The sequence below is a fragment of the Phocoena phocoena genome, chromosome 11 (genome assembly GCF_963924675.1).
Source record: "Phocoena phocoena chromosome 11, mPhoPho1.1, whole genome shotgun sequence".
In the NCBI taxonomy this organism is placed as follows: Eukaryota; Metazoa; Chordata; class Mammalia; order Artiodactyla; family Phocoenidae; genus Phocoena; species Phocoena phocoena.
This window is the reverse complement of record NC_089229.1, coordinates 4,384,227-4,401,404: the sequence shown is the minus strand read 5'-3', so window position 1 is coordinate 4,401,404 and position 17,178 is coordinate 4,384,227. Positions and strand designations below refer to the sequence as shown.

The window sequence follows — 17,178 nt, the reverse complement described above, 5'->3', positions numbered from 1 at the left end:
TAGGTCCGAGCACCACCAGCCTTGGGCAGGTGACGGGCATCAGGGAGCCGCACTTTCCTCGCCTGCAGACTGGTCTCTTAACATTTGGGGGAAGGTCACAGACACCTTTGGGAGTTTGAAGGGCGCTCTGAACCCTTTCCCATGAGCGGGGGTGAGCGGGGGAAATGTGCACAGGTACCTACACAGAGTTCTTTGTACATTTCCAGGGGATATTCTTACCATCCTGTTTAGCTTTAAAGTCTAAGGATGCTCATAGAGTGATTAAGCCTTGTTTCCTTCCCCTGGGAAATTATTTTTGGTGACCTAATTCTAATTTAGGGGGGAAAGAAAGATTATACATGTGAAAAGGTGGTTTTCAATGAGTGCTGGTTAGGCTATGCAAAGCAGACACTTACGTATTCGGCTGACCACTTTTCTGGAAAGGTGTTTGGCGGTAACGTGCTGAGATACTTTACAGAGTTCATATTCTTTAACTGAGCAATTCTGCTTGTCAGAAATCTCTCCTAAATAAATAATTTCAAAATAGATGAAAACTTTGTGCACAGAGATGGTTGTCAGAGTTATAGTAATGCCCTACATTGGGGAGGTAGGTAAAGTAAAGGATAGCATATCAGTAAGATAGAATTTCATGTGTGTTGCTATTACACTTATATTTAGGAATAGTTTTGAATAACATAAGAGAAATACTTTTATTAAAATGCATGAAAAAAGTAGGATATGACCTATGGTCTCAAATGATGTAAAAATTTTAAAGGAAAAAGTCTAGAGGGAACTCTAGAAATGCTAACAGTCATTGCTTGTAGGTAGTAGGATTATGGGCTTTTTAATCTTTTTTTTTTTCTGTATATTTCCTTCTTTGCAGTAAATGTTAGGTAGAGAACTGGGGGGGGGGGGATATGATTCTGGAAAAATGATAGAACACGGAGATAGTCTGGCAATAGAGACCTGGCTGATTCGAGAGTCGCGTTTTATGTAAGCTAAGAATTGACCTTTTACTTCGGTTATTCCTTTGGACTGGATTTCAGCACGGCCAAGGGGGGCCTGGCGTCTCCTCAGAAGACTTGCTGGGCGTGTCCTGGTCCCTCTCAGTGCACTGCTTGGTGCCCTCGAGAGCTCGGACAGTCCTGGAAACCCGTGTGTGGCTTACTTTGTCGTGCCGTTGCGTTGTCTTCCTTCCGTGATAAGTCGTTTGTGTTCGTGTCACCTGGAAGCGGTTCTGGAGCAGAGTCATGAAGGGGCAGTGAAAACACCCAGCGCTGAACCGCTGCACCACCTGCGCTCCCTCACACTAGTTTTCCTTCATTTTCCCTCCAGTGTCGGGCTTTGCAGAATCAGGGTCTGAGACTGCCTGGCCTGTTAAGTCACAGAATTAGGAATGGGGGCTTAGGAACCATTTTGGATGTATGTTCTTGTATACGATGCTTTTCAGTTATTCTAATTTAAAGAAAGCTCCAAGACCTTTGATTTTAATCCCGCCTCATCTCTCTTCCAGGGTACCGTTAAGAGAACTTTCATCTGGGAAGTGGAAGTTGCTTCTGAGCGATTGCTTCTGAATCTCTTTAGGATTTACAGATGGATTCCGTGGAAAAGACAACAAACAGAAGTGAACAAAAATCAAGGTAAATGAAGTCAACTGCACCCTCAAACAGTGATGGATGTATAGCTTCCATCACAAGTCTCCTTATATGTTATCTGATACCTGGGAGGGTGAGCGAAGTGAGAACACCAGCTGGGGAGGGCGTCTCCGGGGCCAGGTAACTACCCTTTGCTCCAAAGTAAGGAACGTTCGCAGAGGCAGCTCTCTTTCTGCCCAAGGAGGCGACTGTCGCCTGGCCTCCATACCGAGCAGCAGGTGACCAGAGGGTCACGTCTAAGGCTGGGGGTGCCACGTTTCACAGGAAAGAAACCTCTGACTGGGAGTGGGTGGGTTACACTTCTGTGAAGTGATGCAGGAGAAGGAGGTGCTTGCCGGGGGTGGGTTGCAGAGGACCAGCATTTCGCCAGGAGTTTTCTTTCCTGTCCTGTGATCGGGGATCACTTCATCCCACAGTTTGCATTTACAAGCCCTTTGCAGTTTCAAAGGAATTTACATTGCTTTCTTGTGCACTTAAGCGAGTGCTCAACACTAGGGGGGACTCGAGATGAAGAAGACAGTACTGTCCCAAGTCCCTTAGGAATGAGGATAGAACATGTGAGCTTGATACACAAAAAGAAAAAGACACAGGCTCCGTCTTGCGGTTAGTATAACTGGGGGGACGCTGCGTGTGTGTTTGTGTCCAGCACGGGCTGTGTTTGACCTGACACCTCATGGATGTTCCCAGACTGTGTTGTTTTCTTCGCGGTTGCAGTACTTCCACGTTGGCTTTCATTCTTTCCCTCCCTTGTTTTTAAGTAGAAAGTTTTTAAAAAGCCTCATCCGGAAACAGCCCCAGGAGCTGCTCCTGGTCATGGGGACGGGAGTCAGTGCCGCCGCGGCCCCAGGGATCCCCGCCCTGTGCTCGTGGAGGAGCTGCATCGAGGCCATCATCGAGGCCGCGGAGCAGCTCGAGGTGCTGCACCCCGGGGACGTGGCCGAGTTCCGCAGGAAGGTGACCAAGGACGGGGACCTGCTGGTTGTCGCCCATGACCTGATCCGGAAGATGTCCCCTGTAAGTCTTTTCACACAAGTGCGTCAGGTCTCACTGGGGACAACTCGGCTGTGGGCCAGGTTGGTGAGTGAGTCTAGCGTTTAGACTTCTCCAAGCCTGCGTCGTGTCTGTTTCTCACTGAGGTGGGCTGACAAGCCAGAAATCTTTCAGTTCATCAGAATATCGTCCCTTTAAACAGAGGGGGTGCCGAGCACAGTGTGGGCTCCTAAAACAGTCCTTGTTAAACAGAGCCTGGATAGGGGGCTTGTCTCAGGGAGGTCGCCATGCTGCTCTGGGGACCAGCCTGGTGATCTCACCCTCGTTTAGCGAAGGGACAGAGCAGACAGGTCTGCGTTTGGTCCAGGCAGGCCAGCTGCGTCCCTTCACACGACCGGGGCTTCCCAGACACTGTAAGATGGGAGAAGACGGAGCTTCTTTGTCTGCAGGTGGAAAGGATCTAGCAGAGGAAGAGCGGTTGGTGATACAGGGGACACTCACCGAGTGATGCCCTGGAGCCAGTGGGGCGGGTGCGGAAAGGGCTGAGCTCACACAGGTCACAGCCAGGTCGTTCGGACAGGACGCACACAGGGAGCTAGGTGTGTGGCCGAGGCCCGAGGCAGCTTTCTTCCCCTTAGGTTTGTTGAAGAAGTATAGCCGTCATCTGAGAGTTGGGGTGGGGAGATGTTGAGGGTTAACCGAGAAGAAAGCCTGAGAACTAGTACGCAGAACTTCGGCTGCTGGAGAAAGAAACCCAAAAGTACGTGGCTTGACTGTGATCGTGTTTACATTTCTCACATAAACATCTGGGTAGGCAGCCCCAGCGGAGCACAGGGGCTTGACGGTGTGGGGAACCTGGGCCCCCGTTTATGGCTCCGCCGTCTTCACCGTGCAGCCCGCACCTCATGCTCAAGGTTAGCTGCCCCGACTCCTGCCGTAAATGATGTGTGCCTGCCAGCTAGTGGGAAGGGGACAGAGGGGCCGTGCGTCCTCCCTTCCGGGGGCTGACGTGCAAGCCGCTCTGTTTGCATGGCATTGGCCGGAGTTGTACATGTGGCCATCCGTGGCTTTACCAGAGTCTGGGTGACGATGCCAGGTACGGGTGTTGTGTTAATGGGGAACTAGCACCATGGGGCAGGGTTTTGGTGCTGCTTGCTTTGTAAATGAAGCTCTGCGTTCCTTTGCACAGTGTCTAGGGCGGCTGCTTTCATGCTTCAGGGCAGAGTCGAGTGTTGGCAGCAGAGACTGTGACCCGCAAAGCCTAAAATAGTTTGCTCCCGGGCCCTTTCTAAAGGAAGTTGCTGAGCCCTGTCAGGAGAGGGAGGGGCAGAGTCGATGGACCAGAGAAGGACCCCTCGGATGAGGCCATTCGTTCAAATAGAGGCCAGCCAGGTGGATGCTTGTTTAGTCAAGGAGGTGAATATTTGGAGCTTTATCTGATTCTCCTCTTTACTTTTGTGTATTTTTGAGAACTTCCATTAAAAAGAAAGAGTTCAAGTGAGGCAGCCAGAATGGTTGTGTTTTCCTCGTGTTCAGCGGGTTGGGAACAGGTGCAGGGTAAGTGGAGAGTTGGTTTTCTCAGGGTCGGGGTTTTGCCCAAGGATTCCAGCAAAGGCAGGGAAGGGCGGGGAAGTTGAAAGCGAATTTCAGGAGTAACTGTAGTGTTACATTATGGAGTCTAGGCTGCGTGGTGGGAGAAGTTAGGCTGGCGGGGGAGGGAGAGACAGTGGGTCAGCGCCGTGGGTCCCGGTGGGGTGAAGTCCCCTGGGAGCCATGGTGCTAAGAGTTGGGCAGGTGGAGGGAGAGGCCGGCCAGGGCTTCTGGAAAGGGTCCTGCTGCTGGTCATGATAAGGTGTGGGGTGTGGATGGCGGAGATGGGACAGGATCGCTGGAGGAGGGGGATGGAGGAATTTAGAGGCTGTGATATAGGAAGGATCAGCTGCGTGGATGTGAACCCAGCGTGAGCTGTGACAGAAGCGCGGCTGGAGAGACTCGGCAGCGAGTGGGTGCCACCCTCGCATCCTCCCTGGTCCGGAGTGTGCGGTGCCAGGGATGTGGGGAGCTGGTCTTCAGGGCAGAAGGAGGCGAAGGCTCACAGAAGCGCGTGAAGATGCAGCCCGGGAACAGTGCGGGGTCTCCAGAGCGGGGAGGGACAGGGGAGTCTCGGAAGAGGGAGCACCGAGCCCTGGGATGAGCGACCACCTGGGAGGACGTGGGGGGGCTCTGGTGGACGCTCCTGAGGCCGATGGCGGTGGTGCCGGGGGCGGGCAGGGGCCGGCAGAGGCGTTTCACGTGAACGCACGGGTCGGGCTCTACCGCCGTCCTGCTGGCCCTGCGGCAAGGCTGGCTGAGGGGCGCTCATGCTGGGAGTGCGTGAAGCATCCTCCTGGCGCCACACCCCATCTCTCTGAACCCCTTCACAGCACAGCTCTTCAGGGGCTGTTGTATTCGCTCACCTCCCCTTGGAACCCAGCCCGGCCGGGCTCCCCTGAAGCCGCTCTGGTCAAGGCCACCAGTGACCTCTGGTGCTACATCCGGGGACCCAGTCCCACTTCTGACCCTGCTCGGTCTCTCAGCAGCATGACACGCTGTCTTCCATCCAGTTCCCCAGAGCAGCAAGGCGGAGGAGACCAGTGCCTCTGTGGCTCCCGCGGAGGGGGAGGGAGCCCCGGTCTTCACTGTGGGCTTCAGGGCCCCACGTGATCTGGTTCCAGGTCAGCTGTCTGGCCTCACCTGTGGCACGTGCCCTCACTCCTCTCCCGCCCTCAGCCCCACCTGTGCTCTGACCTCGGTGCCTGGCGCTGGCTCCTCTCCCACTTGGACCACCCTCTCCAGAGCTGCCTCCCTCCCTCCGGCGCTCTGCTCGGAGGCCGTCCCGGGACTGCTGGCCCGTCCGTGCTCTGCCGCGCGGCAGCGAGCCCCCTTCTCTGCTGGGCTTCCCCGCAGCGTGTATCACTGCTGACGTGTTTGCACGTTACCTGCCTCCCTCCCCCAGGGTTTCAGTAAACTCTACAAGGTCAGCCGTTTTCTCTTTTTTAAAAAACGACTGCATCCCTGGTGCCTAGAGTACTGTCGCTTGCCTAGGTGCTCGGTGGTGGCTGAGAGCCGGCGGTTTTGTAACTCCGGGTCCACCTCTCCATAGCGCACGGGCGATTCCAAGCCCAGCTTCTTCCAGGACTGCCTGCTGGAGGTGTTCGACAACCTGGAGCAGCACATCCAGAGCCCGCTGGTGCTGCAGTCCATCCTCAGCCTGATGGAGAGGGGCACCATGGTGCTGACCACCAACTATGACAACCTGCTGGAGCTCTTCGGGCAACAGCACAACAAGCCCATGGAGTCTCTGGATCTGAAGGACAAGACCAAGGTGCGGGCCGGCCGCCGGGGCGGGAGCGGGAGCAGGGGCGGAGGCGCAGGCATGCTTGCACTGCTGCTGTGGTGTGGCACGGGCTGTCACCTCCCGGCAGAGGGCCCGGCGTAGGAAGGGTGCTGTCTGCTCGCGGAGGCTCCTCTCCCCGCTGGAACGAGACACAAAGGGCCTGGGACAGGGCGCTGCCGCCAGCTCCTCAGGACCCCTTGTCTGCCTGCCCCGGCTTCCGGTCTGCTTGTGTCCTGCACACCCGCAAGGGCTCTGTCACTGTAGGAGATGTGGGTGGTAAAGGCTGTAGTTCAGGAAAGCGAGATCACCTGCAGTCCTATCGCTGTGAATTTCGGTTAATTGGCTTGTTTATTTATTAATGAACACACCGGGCTGCAGCGCACGCCAAGCTTTTGTGCTGACATTTTCCCCTTAGCATTTACCGTGAGCATTTTCCTGTCATCAGACTGTCTTTAAAAGCATGGTTTTAAACGTCATTTCATTGTGAGACTAGATTACAGTTATCATTGTGAGCATATTTTCACAACTGTAAATAATGCTACAGTGAAAATTCCTACACTGTTGATAAGTTCCTGGAGAACTTGTTAGGGTCGAAGGGTATGACCATTTTAAAGACAAACGATGTAAATCACCCACGTGTTCTCCAGAAAGATTTCCAGTCTACACTCCTGCAGCTGTGTGAGGGGTTCTCCGTCTCCCATGTCTTGCCGGCACGAGGCGTTACTAAAAAAACCTAACGAAACACCTTTCTCCTGTTGGAAAGGTGCACATTTTACGCTTTTATTTCTTTTATTGCTAAGGTTGGCCACAGTCTCATTGCATCCCTTGTGTTTCTTGTGCGCCGTGTGTGCCTGTGGATTTGTACGATCCCTGCCGGCTACGGCCGCTGCCTGTTCCTGCTTCACTGCTGGCGGGCAGGGGGTCCCAGCCCCGCTCCACACGCAGGGTCATCGAGGCCCTTTGCGATGCTGTCTTACTCGGGACCCGGGGAAGTGTGGGAGCCGCCCTTAGGCAGCCTGTGTCCCGGCGCTTGGCCGAGGAATTGTGACGGGGCCCCGGGCGACGCCTCGAGTGGCCCCCGTGACACGTGGCGGGACACCTTGCTCCCGTGTTGGAGCAGCGTGGCGCCGTCTGCGGGGCTGCTCCCTGTACCAAGGGCCTCTGGAGTAAGCTGCGTGTGGCAGGGAACAGAAGTGCTGGCTCCTCCGCCTGCTCGTGGCGGGCAGGGCCGGGGGTTAGTCCATTTGTCTGGGGTTGTCAGTCCGGCCCGCTGATGTGAGAGCCCGTGGCGTGGAGATAAAAGGAATATACGTGATGTGCATCTTCTATTTGATAAATTATTTTTTCTGTATATGTATATTTTTTCTGGGTGTACAAACATTGTATACCTAGCAGTAATTAAAAGAAAACATGTAGCTTAGAAGTGAAAGCCTTCGTCGTCTCCCTGAACTCATCAGTGCTATAATCTGAGATGTTAAAGGTATTTTCTACATAACAGTGTCGGTCTCTGAAGAAGTTCTTTTCGATGTGGCAGGACAGGAATAGCTAGCATTTAACACCTGAGTTTCTCTTAGGTTTAAGGATATAAACTGAAGCATCTCTTCCTGTTTCCCAGGTAGGTTTGAGAGGCCATGAGTCACTGTGGGTGTTTTCCTCTTACACCTGTTTTAAACACCAGTGTTCTTCCTCTGTCTGGCTTGTGCTTTGCTAGGTCCTTCAGTGGGCTAGAGGACACATCAAATACGGAGTTCTTCACATTCACGGCTTATACACAGATCCCTGCGGGATGGTGTTGGACCTGTCGGGATACAAAGACGTTACCCAAGACCCGGAAGTCATGGTATGCGCATCCTGACTAGGCACTGGTCGTACCCCTGGGGCTGCGTGGCAGCCGCTAGCCAGCAGTGGCGGCGGTCTGAGCAGGTTCCTGGCCTCCAGGCCTCCTGCCCCTCGGGTCACGCCGCTGCTCTCAGCTCTGTCTCCAGGGCCCGGCACGGGGCCTGGCACCTTGAATAGACGCTCGGTGGACTTTCCGTGATCCTCTTACTCAGGGTTCCAGTTACGTTGCCTCAGCGTGACTCACAGGCCCCTGCACGGCCTGCAGCGCTCTCCTCTGGCCACTCCTCTCTACTCATCTTTTTCCTCTGTTCATTCAGGCATCTCCTTCCCCCCTTCTCTATTTAGCAATCTCTTTTAGCTTTCAAACCCTAGTTTTAAAGTTCCGTTCTCTGTAAGGCTTGTCTGATGTCCTGGACAAGTGAGGTGCGGAGAAACTGCCTGCCATTCATTACGGCGCTTGAGAGACCACAGGTGTTCACGGACGCGCCGTTGAGTGCAGCGCCAGGCCTCGCTCCCTCCTCCGCCCCGGGCACGGGTGACGCCCTCACCTTGCCGCTGCTGCACCTCTCCCTGAGGTGTCTGGGTGTCGGAATTGGCGACCCCGCTAACAATCTTTGTTTCCCTCTACGCCCACTCCCTTGGGCCCCTTCTCAGCTCTCCTGCCCGTGCTCCCCAAACCCTATTCTTCCGAGGCCAGGCCCCTCTCCGCAGAGTTCCCACCTGTGATTCACTGGGACAGAGGTCAATTCCAGGGCCTTACAGATGCACAGCTCGGAGCTGAAAGAAAATTTCATGCCCTTATTTTATGTTTTAATCATTTAAAATTGTGCATAAATGTAGAAGATTTGAATCGAGTGACTACGCTGACAAGATGGTGGGTGGGGAGGGGTGGGCAGTAGCGCATCTGCGCGGATTTGGGGACGTGGATTTGGGGCCTGGGCCGCTTGCCCTGGCTCGGAGAGGAAGGGGCTCCCTTTTGCTGCTTTTCTGACTTTGCTCCTCTGTGGCTCTTGGGAAAGGCCGGTTAGGGAGCAACGATTTAAGATCACAAATATCTAGCTTTACATCGTGAGGTCTCACTCACTTTCAGATGAGCATCTCGGTCTCCTCGTTGGTTCTTTCACAGGAAGTTCTTCAGAACTTGTACCGCACCAAATCCTTTCTGTTTGTGGGCTGCGGAGAGACCCTCCGTGATCAGATATTCCAGGCCCTCTTCCTTTATTCGGTGCCGGACAAGGCGGATTTGGAGCACTACATGGTTGTGCTCAAGGAGAGTGAAGACCATTTCTTTAAGCAGCAGGCAGACATGCTTCTGCGCGGGATCAAAGTCGTGTCCTACGGGGACTGCTTTGACTGTTTTCCGGGGTACGTGCAAGACCTTGCCACTCAGATCTGCAAACAGCGAAGTCCAGGTATGGGATTTTTTTTTTCACTTTTCAGTATACAAATCTGATAGGATTCTTCCTTTCCCCCCCCCCCCTTTTTTGTAGATATAAATCACATACCATAAAATAAAATTGAGAGGTAATTCTACATACCGTTAGATTTACCAGTCTTCTAGTTATTGCTTCTCTTAATGTCTCTGTGCTTTAAAAAGAGAAGGTTAGGGTTATTGGTATGATAGTAATAGCGTGTAAATAGAATGTTACCGTCAAAGCTGTGCATGTAGTTGTACGCATCTGTTCGTCACAGATGACATGCCATGCTTCAGATTACCTTAACCGAGAAAGAAAACTGCCCAGCCGGCTTCATCAGCTGTGGTACTTGACAGCCTGAAAAATGCAGACGCCTCGTGCCTTTATCCTGTCACTACATTTTAAAAGTTAAAACACAGCAGCACAAAATGATTTCATGAAGACTTTTCTTTTTTAAATAACATCTTTTCCCTGTCCTGCTGAGTGCAACACACCTTTTAAGTAATTCTCCTTGGCCCTTTGGGGGATTGATCATCTGCCAGGAATGACCAAGAGAAGCGAGCACTTCTTAGACTGGTCATCTTGCCGTAAGGGCAGTTCACGGCTTTGAGTTTGGTGTCATAAAACATGGATGACGGCAGACTTCAAGAGGTCTGTATTGGCTGTCATGCCACGGTAATAGGAAACCCAGACGTAGTCACCCACGCAGTGGAATTGGGTTAACCACAAAGCCGCCTGCATGTGACCGGCCGTGAACTTGAAGACTAGAGATAACGCGAAGGTCACGGGAACCAAACGCACAGATAGTCCAGCAGTCTAGCTTCTTCCCACTAGTGCTTTTCCGAATTGCTAATAATTAGCAAGATGGACTGACTTAAGTTGCATTCACATTAATAAAAGTGTCATTAGGGTGGCAGTCTACTTTTTTTTACTAAGGGAAAGAGCAGGGAGCCGACACTTGCTGTGTTACACACTGCTGTGAATTTTACATCCTTGACCTTATTTCACTTTTGGTCGCCGTATCCACTGCTACTAAGTAGATGCTTTTAGAGCTGATGAGACCGGCTCAGAGAGTTAGTGCCCAGGTAGTTTGAAGCTGGGGCTGGGGTCCTGGACCGACAGCAGAGTGGAACATGCCTTCAGGGTGTCCCTGCGCGGGCCTGCGCGCTGGCGCCGCCGCTCCTGACCCACGGGGCCTCGCCCGGGGCTCCCGCGCCTGCCGCCGCTGGCGGGGCCTCCTGTCCCCACCCAGGCCCCCTTTTCCAGACCCTGGCAGCTGAGTGGACTTGACAGGCTGCTGGGGGCTGAAGGCCGTTTGGACTTGTAACGTGTGACCGTGTCCTTAGGGACGTCTGTACGCGTGTTCTTGAGGCGCTTCTCCTGCTGGGAGGGGCTGGTGGGTCAGCAGCTCCCCGTGCCCGGGCCGGCTTCACACGTCGGGGCTCAGCCCTCACGTCGGCCCTGGGGGTGGAGAGGAGGAAGCGCTGTGGAGTGGCCTCTGCTGACTGTTCTCCTTTCTTCCCCAGATGCCGATCGAGTGGACAGCACCACGTTGTTCGGTAAAGCACATCTTGGCTTTTGCCAGCCTGTCTTTTGCCTGCGTGTTCCAGTGTTTTCCTGCTTTTACTTATAAAATCATAGATGTGTTTCTCACATTGAATGCTTAGCCCGTGCTGCGTCCAGACAGCCCCGCCAGAGATGATAGATGGCAACACCTGCGTGACGGTCCCTTGAACTGGGAAGCGGCTCTGTCAAACGTGGGCCATCCACTGGCGCCAGGGATAATTTCCTGTCCTGGAACCAAGAGTCCGGGGGAATTAGAACAGGAGTCTATTTGTGTCATACCGTTGGGTCTAAGATGTAGTTAATTTTTTTTTTTTTAATCGGATATAATTCCTTTACGGTGTTGTGTTAGTTTCTCCTGTATAATGAAGTGAATCAGCTCCATGTATACACATACCCCCTCCCTCGTGGCCCTCCCTCCCCCCCGCCCCCCGACCTAGGTCGTCGCAGAGCTCCCTGTGCTGTACCACAGGTTCCCGCTAGCTCTCTGACGCGCGGTAGTGCCTAATTTGACCCACCCCCTTCAGAGATTTTAATTGCAAAGGTTCTAAGCGTTGGTGTAAAATTTTCTATCTACTACGTGGTTGAAATGTCCATACTCGTCTTGCAGGGCTCGACTCTGCCCATTCACGAGTTGACCAGGTAGGACTGCGCTCAGAGGCTCCCGGCGTCCACCCTGGGGTGAACTTAGTGCCAGGCTTCCCCACGCTGGTCAGTCACTTGGGTTAGAAGGGGCTCTGGTCAGCGGAGCCGGAGGCCCTGCAGCCCCGGTTTCCCTGCCCCTCTCAGCAGAGCCACGGATAGAAACGTGTAGTGCTGCACGGGCTTCAGTGAAGGAATTGTGGGACAGGCGCGCTCAGCTTTCCGTTTCTCCCTTATCTCCGTGGGAAAGGACGCATTTGTTTTAGCTGCGTTCTCTGACTCCCAGGGTCATCCATTTCTTTTGAAAAAAGCATTAACTTGATAGACGTCTGTAGCGTATGGTAGGGATTAGTCGGTCAGTGCTTCAGTAAAATCAGGTGTTTTTTAAATTAAAACAGTTTTTAAATTGAAGTCTAGTCGCTGTACAGTGTTATATGTTACAGGTGTACGATATAGTGATTCACAATTTTTAAAGGTTATACTGCATTTATAGTTATTATAAAGTACTGGCTATTTTCCCCGTAGCTTATTTTACACCTCATAGTTTTTACCTCTTAATCCTCTACTCCTATATTGCTCCTCCCCCCTGCCCTCTCCCCACTGGTAACCACTGGTTTGTCCTCTATATCTGTGAGTCTGCTTTTTTGTTACTAGTTTATTATATTTTTTAGATTCCGCGTGTAAGTGATACCATGCAGTCTTTGTCTGTTATTTCACTTAGCATAATGTCCTTCAAGTCCATCCATGTTGCTGCAAATGGCAACATTTTGTTCTTTTTTTATGGCTGAGTAGTAGTATTTCATTGTATTCCAAGATGTATTCCACAACTTCCTTATCCATTCATCTGCTGATGGACACTTGCACTTTCTTCCATATCTTGGCAGTTGAGATCATGTTGCTGTGAACACTGGGGTGCATGTATCTTTTCCAATTAGAGTTTTTGTTTTTTTCGGATATATACCCAGGAGTGGGATTGCTGGATCATATGGTAGTTCTATTTTTAGTTTTTTTGAGAAACCTCCATACTGTTTTCCACAGTGGCTGCACCAGTTTACATTCCTACCAACAGTGTACAAGGGTTCCCTTTTCTCCACATCCTTGCCAACATTTGTTGTTTATGTTCTTTTTGATGATAGCCGTTCTTAGATAAGTTTTTTAATAAAAGTTTTCATCTTTCAGGTAATGCATGCCAGGACTGTGCAAAGAGGAAGTTAGAAGAAAATGGAATTGAAGTTTCAAAGAAACTCAGACAATCAGATACTGGTATAACGTCTTATCTTTTCTTTTTTTAAAAAAATTATTTATTTATTTATTTATGGCTGCGTTGGGTCTTCGTTGCTGTGCACGGGCTTTCTCTCATTGCAGCGAGCGCGGGCTTCTCATTGCGGTGGCTTCTCTTGTTGCACAGCACGGGCTCTAGGCGCGCGGGCTTCAGTAGTTGCGGCACGTGGGCTCAGTAGTTGTGGCTCGCAGGCTCTAGAGTGCAGGCTCAGTAGCTGTGGTGTACGGGCTTAGCTGTTCCGCGGCATGTGGGATCTTCCCGGACCAGGGCTCGAACCCGTGTCCCCTGCGTTGGCAGGCGGATTCCTCACCACCGCGCCCCCAGGGAAGCCCTGTGATGTCTTTTCTTTTTTGCAGATTGGCCTTATTTGGAGGTGTTTTCAGTCATAGTGCTTTGCTTTAATACCCCAGCCTCTCAGTGGAAGGAATGATACATAGATCATTCCAACTGCCCAGAGGTTCCTACTTTAACAATTTCTGTTTATTTAAGTTAGCACGTTATTGAAGAAAACTCGCCAAGTACACAAATTGTAAGCAGCCCAGTGAGTTTCCACAGTGAACACACAATTGCGAAAACTCACCGGTTACCTCCAGTTCCAGAAACGAAAACGGTGTCAGGAGCCTGCCCCTGCCCGCCCCAAGCCCCATCACTTTTTAGTCACTCCCTCACCACCCGAGGGTGACCACTATCCTGATTTATGTCACCTTAGTTTCCAGAGAAAACCACTTTTAATCATGTGCTTTTGTTACCTCTATCACTGAATGAGATTTATTTAAACTATTTAAATATTTAGTTGAACTGTTTAAATAGACAATCTCTGTCACCCCTAGGAAAGGGGATCTAGCATCCCCTCCCTCTCTTTCTTCCAGGTTTCCCTAGTCTGTGCCTTCTCATTCTTCAAATAGTGCACTTATGTTTTCTGACCTCTCGATATGAAGATGCGGCTGTAACGGCCCCTACCTACCCTTCTCGCCTCCCCTTCCTCATCTCACTTCCCAAAGCCCACCAGTTTTTACATCGTCAGTGTGGATCATCGTGGTCACGGACTGAGGGGAAAGAAGCCCTCCAGTTTGTCTATAGGTCGGTTCTAAAAGTTGGAAAACAATAGTTGCTTAAAAACACAGGAAGTATTTTTCCTGGCTAGCCAGCTGTGTGTTGTGTTCGTGGGTCCAGTGCCATGACTGCTGTGCCAGCTGCAGGACGTGTTCTTAGTATCAAGGTCCAGTGTGTTTCTTTCCCTAACGTTCCATTAATCACGCTCCCACTTTTGGTTGCGTATTGGTGGTGTTTGTGTTGCTTTTATTTTGGGGGGGGAGTTTCTAGATTCTTTTCTCCTTATTGTTCCCCCCAAAATCACATTTCACAACGTTTTTAAATGTACGTATTCTCTCAGTCATACTGCCCCTCATTTTCCGAGTCATCCCCTGACCACCTGCAGACGTGTCACCCTGGAGCCCCCTCCCTTGCTGTCCTGGATCACCGCCCAGGTCTGCCTTCTGCCCACCGCACCCACTGCTGCCAGAACCTCCTCCGGTGGCCCCCACAGCCCCCGGCCCCCCCGAGGACCGGCTCATCACTGTTGGTTGGAGCGTGGGATTCTTCATTCGTGATTCCCCCTTGGAACTCCGCTGTCTTAAGCGGCCAGGTTTCCTGCTGAAGAGGGTTTGCTGCAACGCAGGTCTCTGTGATTTGTAGGTGACCTGTTCTTTCTTTTCTGGAAGCTTTTAGGATCTTCTTTTTTCCTTGCTATTTAGAAACTTCATGAGGATGTGTATAGGTGAGCAAGGTTTTTCTATACCTTGCTCAGTGTTTTCTTCCCTCCAGTTCTGGAATAATCGGGCTCCTCTGTTCCCTCTTCCTTCAGTCATACTAGTTGGGACCTCCTGGACCGATTTCTACTGTGTTTTCTCTAATGTCTTAGTTTTCTTCAAAAACTTTCTGGAGGATTCTCAAAGTATGTTCCACCCTTTTCTTTTTAATTTTGGGTGTTAAATTTTTATTTTGGGTGTTATTGTTCATTTCTGAGAGCTCTTGTTTTCTGATTTAGTTTTTCTCATAGCATCTGTTGTTTTAGGACTATGGTATCTTTTCAGATCTCTAGAGATACCAGAGACTTCCCTGGTTATCTGACTACTCTATTCCTGAAAACATTAGAATAGAGGATTTTCGGATAACAGAGTTTATTTTTTATTAGATAAGAAAACCTCAGTGAAACACTCGTAAACACCAATATAATAATCCACCCAGAATTTCGGAGAGCTAGGAAGCATTTAACATACTGCCAGTTACTTACGTAACATTTAAACTAGGTCCTCAGCGCGCATGTTTGAGCAGTACCGTGATACTGCATTTTCCTTCCACACCACAAGGAGCGTGGACTGTTGTTATGGATATAAAAATTCATAATAAACGTTAAACAAATAAGCAAACGTGGCAGTCCTCTCTGGCTGCCTGCAGAGTGAGTTGGGCCCGGCGGGAGGAGACGGGTGAGGTGGTGGCTCCTGCTGGCGGGCGGCGGTGGCGGTGAGTGTGTGTTGGTGAGCCTGTTGAGGGGCCGGCTGAGTTCCAGCCGCGGCTGACACTGCGCCCACCCCCCTTACACTTTGCACAACTTCAGTGCACGTATCTTTCGAGGAAGAATTCCATTTTGATAGTATTTTGGATAAAATTCTTTGCAGACTTTTAGCAAATATTTGGATTGCGAATCCAGTAGTTAGGGACATCTCTAACTAAATAAAAAAAATAAAACTAGTGTTCTTTGAGTTGTTCCCTCCAGGACAAGAGACTCTCCTCCTCTAGTCTCCTTCCTGCTGCGTGTTTCCCCCATGTCTGGGGCTCCTCAGTTGCCTGCCGGCATTTAAGAAGGTGGGCCCTGGTGGCTGTCCCGCAGTCTGCCGCGTGGATTTGCCACGGCTGCTGCTGCACGTGCACAGCTTTTCTGCCCCAGGCCGCCCTCTGGATTGGGGGTGCGTGTATAGGGCAGCAGGGCAGACTGCCTGGTGGACGTGGCTCCAGAGCAGTGGGCAAGCCAGTCCGTGGGCTCCTCGGGGATCCCCTGGATGCCAGCACCCACACCGGCAGCCTCCTCTCCAAGCAGGTCTGTCTGTGTAGAGAGCGCCCTCTGGTCCTTCCTACAGAAAGCTTTGTCCTGCTCTGCATGTGGGTGAGACCAAGGTTCATCTTCTCAGTGCTGCTGGCCATACCTGCAGGCCGGAGGGCTCAGAGCAGCACGGCAGGCTCCCACCTGCAGGCAGTCCCGTTGTGCACATACCCTGAACCTTCACTCTTCTCTGCAAGTCAACAGGCTCCCGCCCTGTGTGTGCTGAAATTGCCCCTCACTGTCGGCAGCTGCTCCCTCTTCCAGTCCGCTGAGAAGGGGAGAAGCACTCACATCCTCGGGTCGAGACTTCCGTAGAGCTTTGCAAATCTAATGTTATCATTTACTTTGTCCCGTGGTGGTATTTATAACTCAGAAAGCCATTTTTAGACAGTGGCCACTATTTCCATTATGGAGGTATTTTCAAAGTCTTTAGCATATAAGAAAAACCATAATCAGTTTTTGAAATAAAAATCCCATTGCAGATACTTTTTTAAGATCAACTTTAATGTTTTGGTATTCCTTTCTTTTTGTTTAAACAGATGATGCCGGAGGGTCTTGAAATCTTTAAGACCAATAAAACCTGCAACTTGAAAACCAGCCTTCTGCAACCACAGTGCCATCCCAAATGATGAGGAATGTTAGAGAACTCCACACAGGACCTCTTGATCTGAACCGTCAAATACCCCCAAAGAGCCATGCGGGTGTGTGGCCCTCAGAGGCTGGGTGAGGGAGTTAGGCGTTGTGTTGAACTGCTTGGGAGGTGACGCATACACGGCAGGTGTCCTTTGTGAGGACTGATGCACAGCTACCTCAGGGACCAAATCAATGGGCAGGAACATACCTGGTATTCCCGACTCCCATTTGATATGCCCTCTGTCAGGTGGTGTTTTTCTCTAATAAAAGGGGGAAAGTGAAGACTGTCCAAGCAACAGTAGTTGCCAAAGAGAAAATAAGACACTAGATACTTAGATTTTATAATTTTTGTGTAAACAGCCATTAGTGTAGAAAAAAATGAGAAGTGTGTTCGTTACATTGTTAAAGAAGGAATGGAAACTGGAGGCACTGAGTCCGCCAGTGAGAGCGGTATGTTTTAAGAATGACTTGACCTGTAGGCTTCTTTGGAGTTGTGTAATTTTTTTGTTAGTACTTGGTCTCTAAAGAATGGCAGGTCTAACTAACTAAGAAGTGAAGTCTCCAGGAGCCAGAGGGCCTTTTCAGAAGCACAGGTCAGTGTCCAAGTGTGTCATGCGACGGAGAACTGAGAAATTGTCAGTGGAGCACAAGAAACCAAGTTCTAAACTTTGAAATTCCAAGCTTTCCAAGCCTTTCTCCTATGG

At 51.0% G+C, this 17,178-nt stretch overlaps 1 protein-coding gene across 3 annotated transcripts; it reads left to right on the top strand.

Moving 5' to 3' along the window:
- The first annotated feature begins 1,374 nt into the window (after window positions 1–1,374).
- FAM118A (family with sequence similarity 118 member A) lies at window positions 1,375–16,400 on the top strand. 3 transcript variants are annotated; one of them, XM_065887735.1, is made up of 9 exons: window positions 1,375–1,401; window positions 1,564–1,619; window positions 2,396–2,648; window positions 5,767–5,988; window positions 7,712–7,840; window positions 8,966–9,251; window positions 10,781–10,813; window positions 12,639–12,722; window positions 16,381–16,400. In XM_065887735.1, the coding sequence occupies exons 2-9, from the start codon at window positions 1,573–1,575 to the stop codon at window positions 16,398–16,400; spliced, it is 1,074 nt and encodes a 357-aa protein (XP_065743807.1). In that variant the 5' UTR covers window positions 1,375–1,401; window positions 1,564–1,572. The 3 variants fall into 3 exon arrangements, with proteins under 3 accessions (XP_065743807.1, XP_065743805.1, XP_065743806.1); XM_065887733.1 differs by lacking the exon at window positions 1,375–1,401 and having other exon boundaries at window positions 1,573–1,619; window positions 2,393–2,648; XM_065887734.1 differs by lacking the exons at window positions 1,375–1,401; window positions 5,767–5,988 and having other exon boundaries at window positions 1,573–1,619.
- The last annotated feature ends 778 nt before the right edge of the window (window positions 16,401–17,178 follow it).

Coding starts and splice junctions, on each gene's coding strand:
- FAM118A (XM_065887733.1), top strand. CDS start 1,573: ATGGATTCCGTGGAAAAGACAACAAACAGAAGTGAACAAAAATCAAG. Junction 2,649..5,766: donor TGATCCGGAAGATGTCCCCT/GTAAGTCTTTTC, acceptor ACCTCTCCATAG/CGCACGGGCGATTCCAAGCC. Junction 12,723..16,380: donor ACTCAGACAATCAGATACTG/GTATAACGTCTT, acceptor TTGTTTAAACAG/ATGATGCCGGAGGGTCTTGA.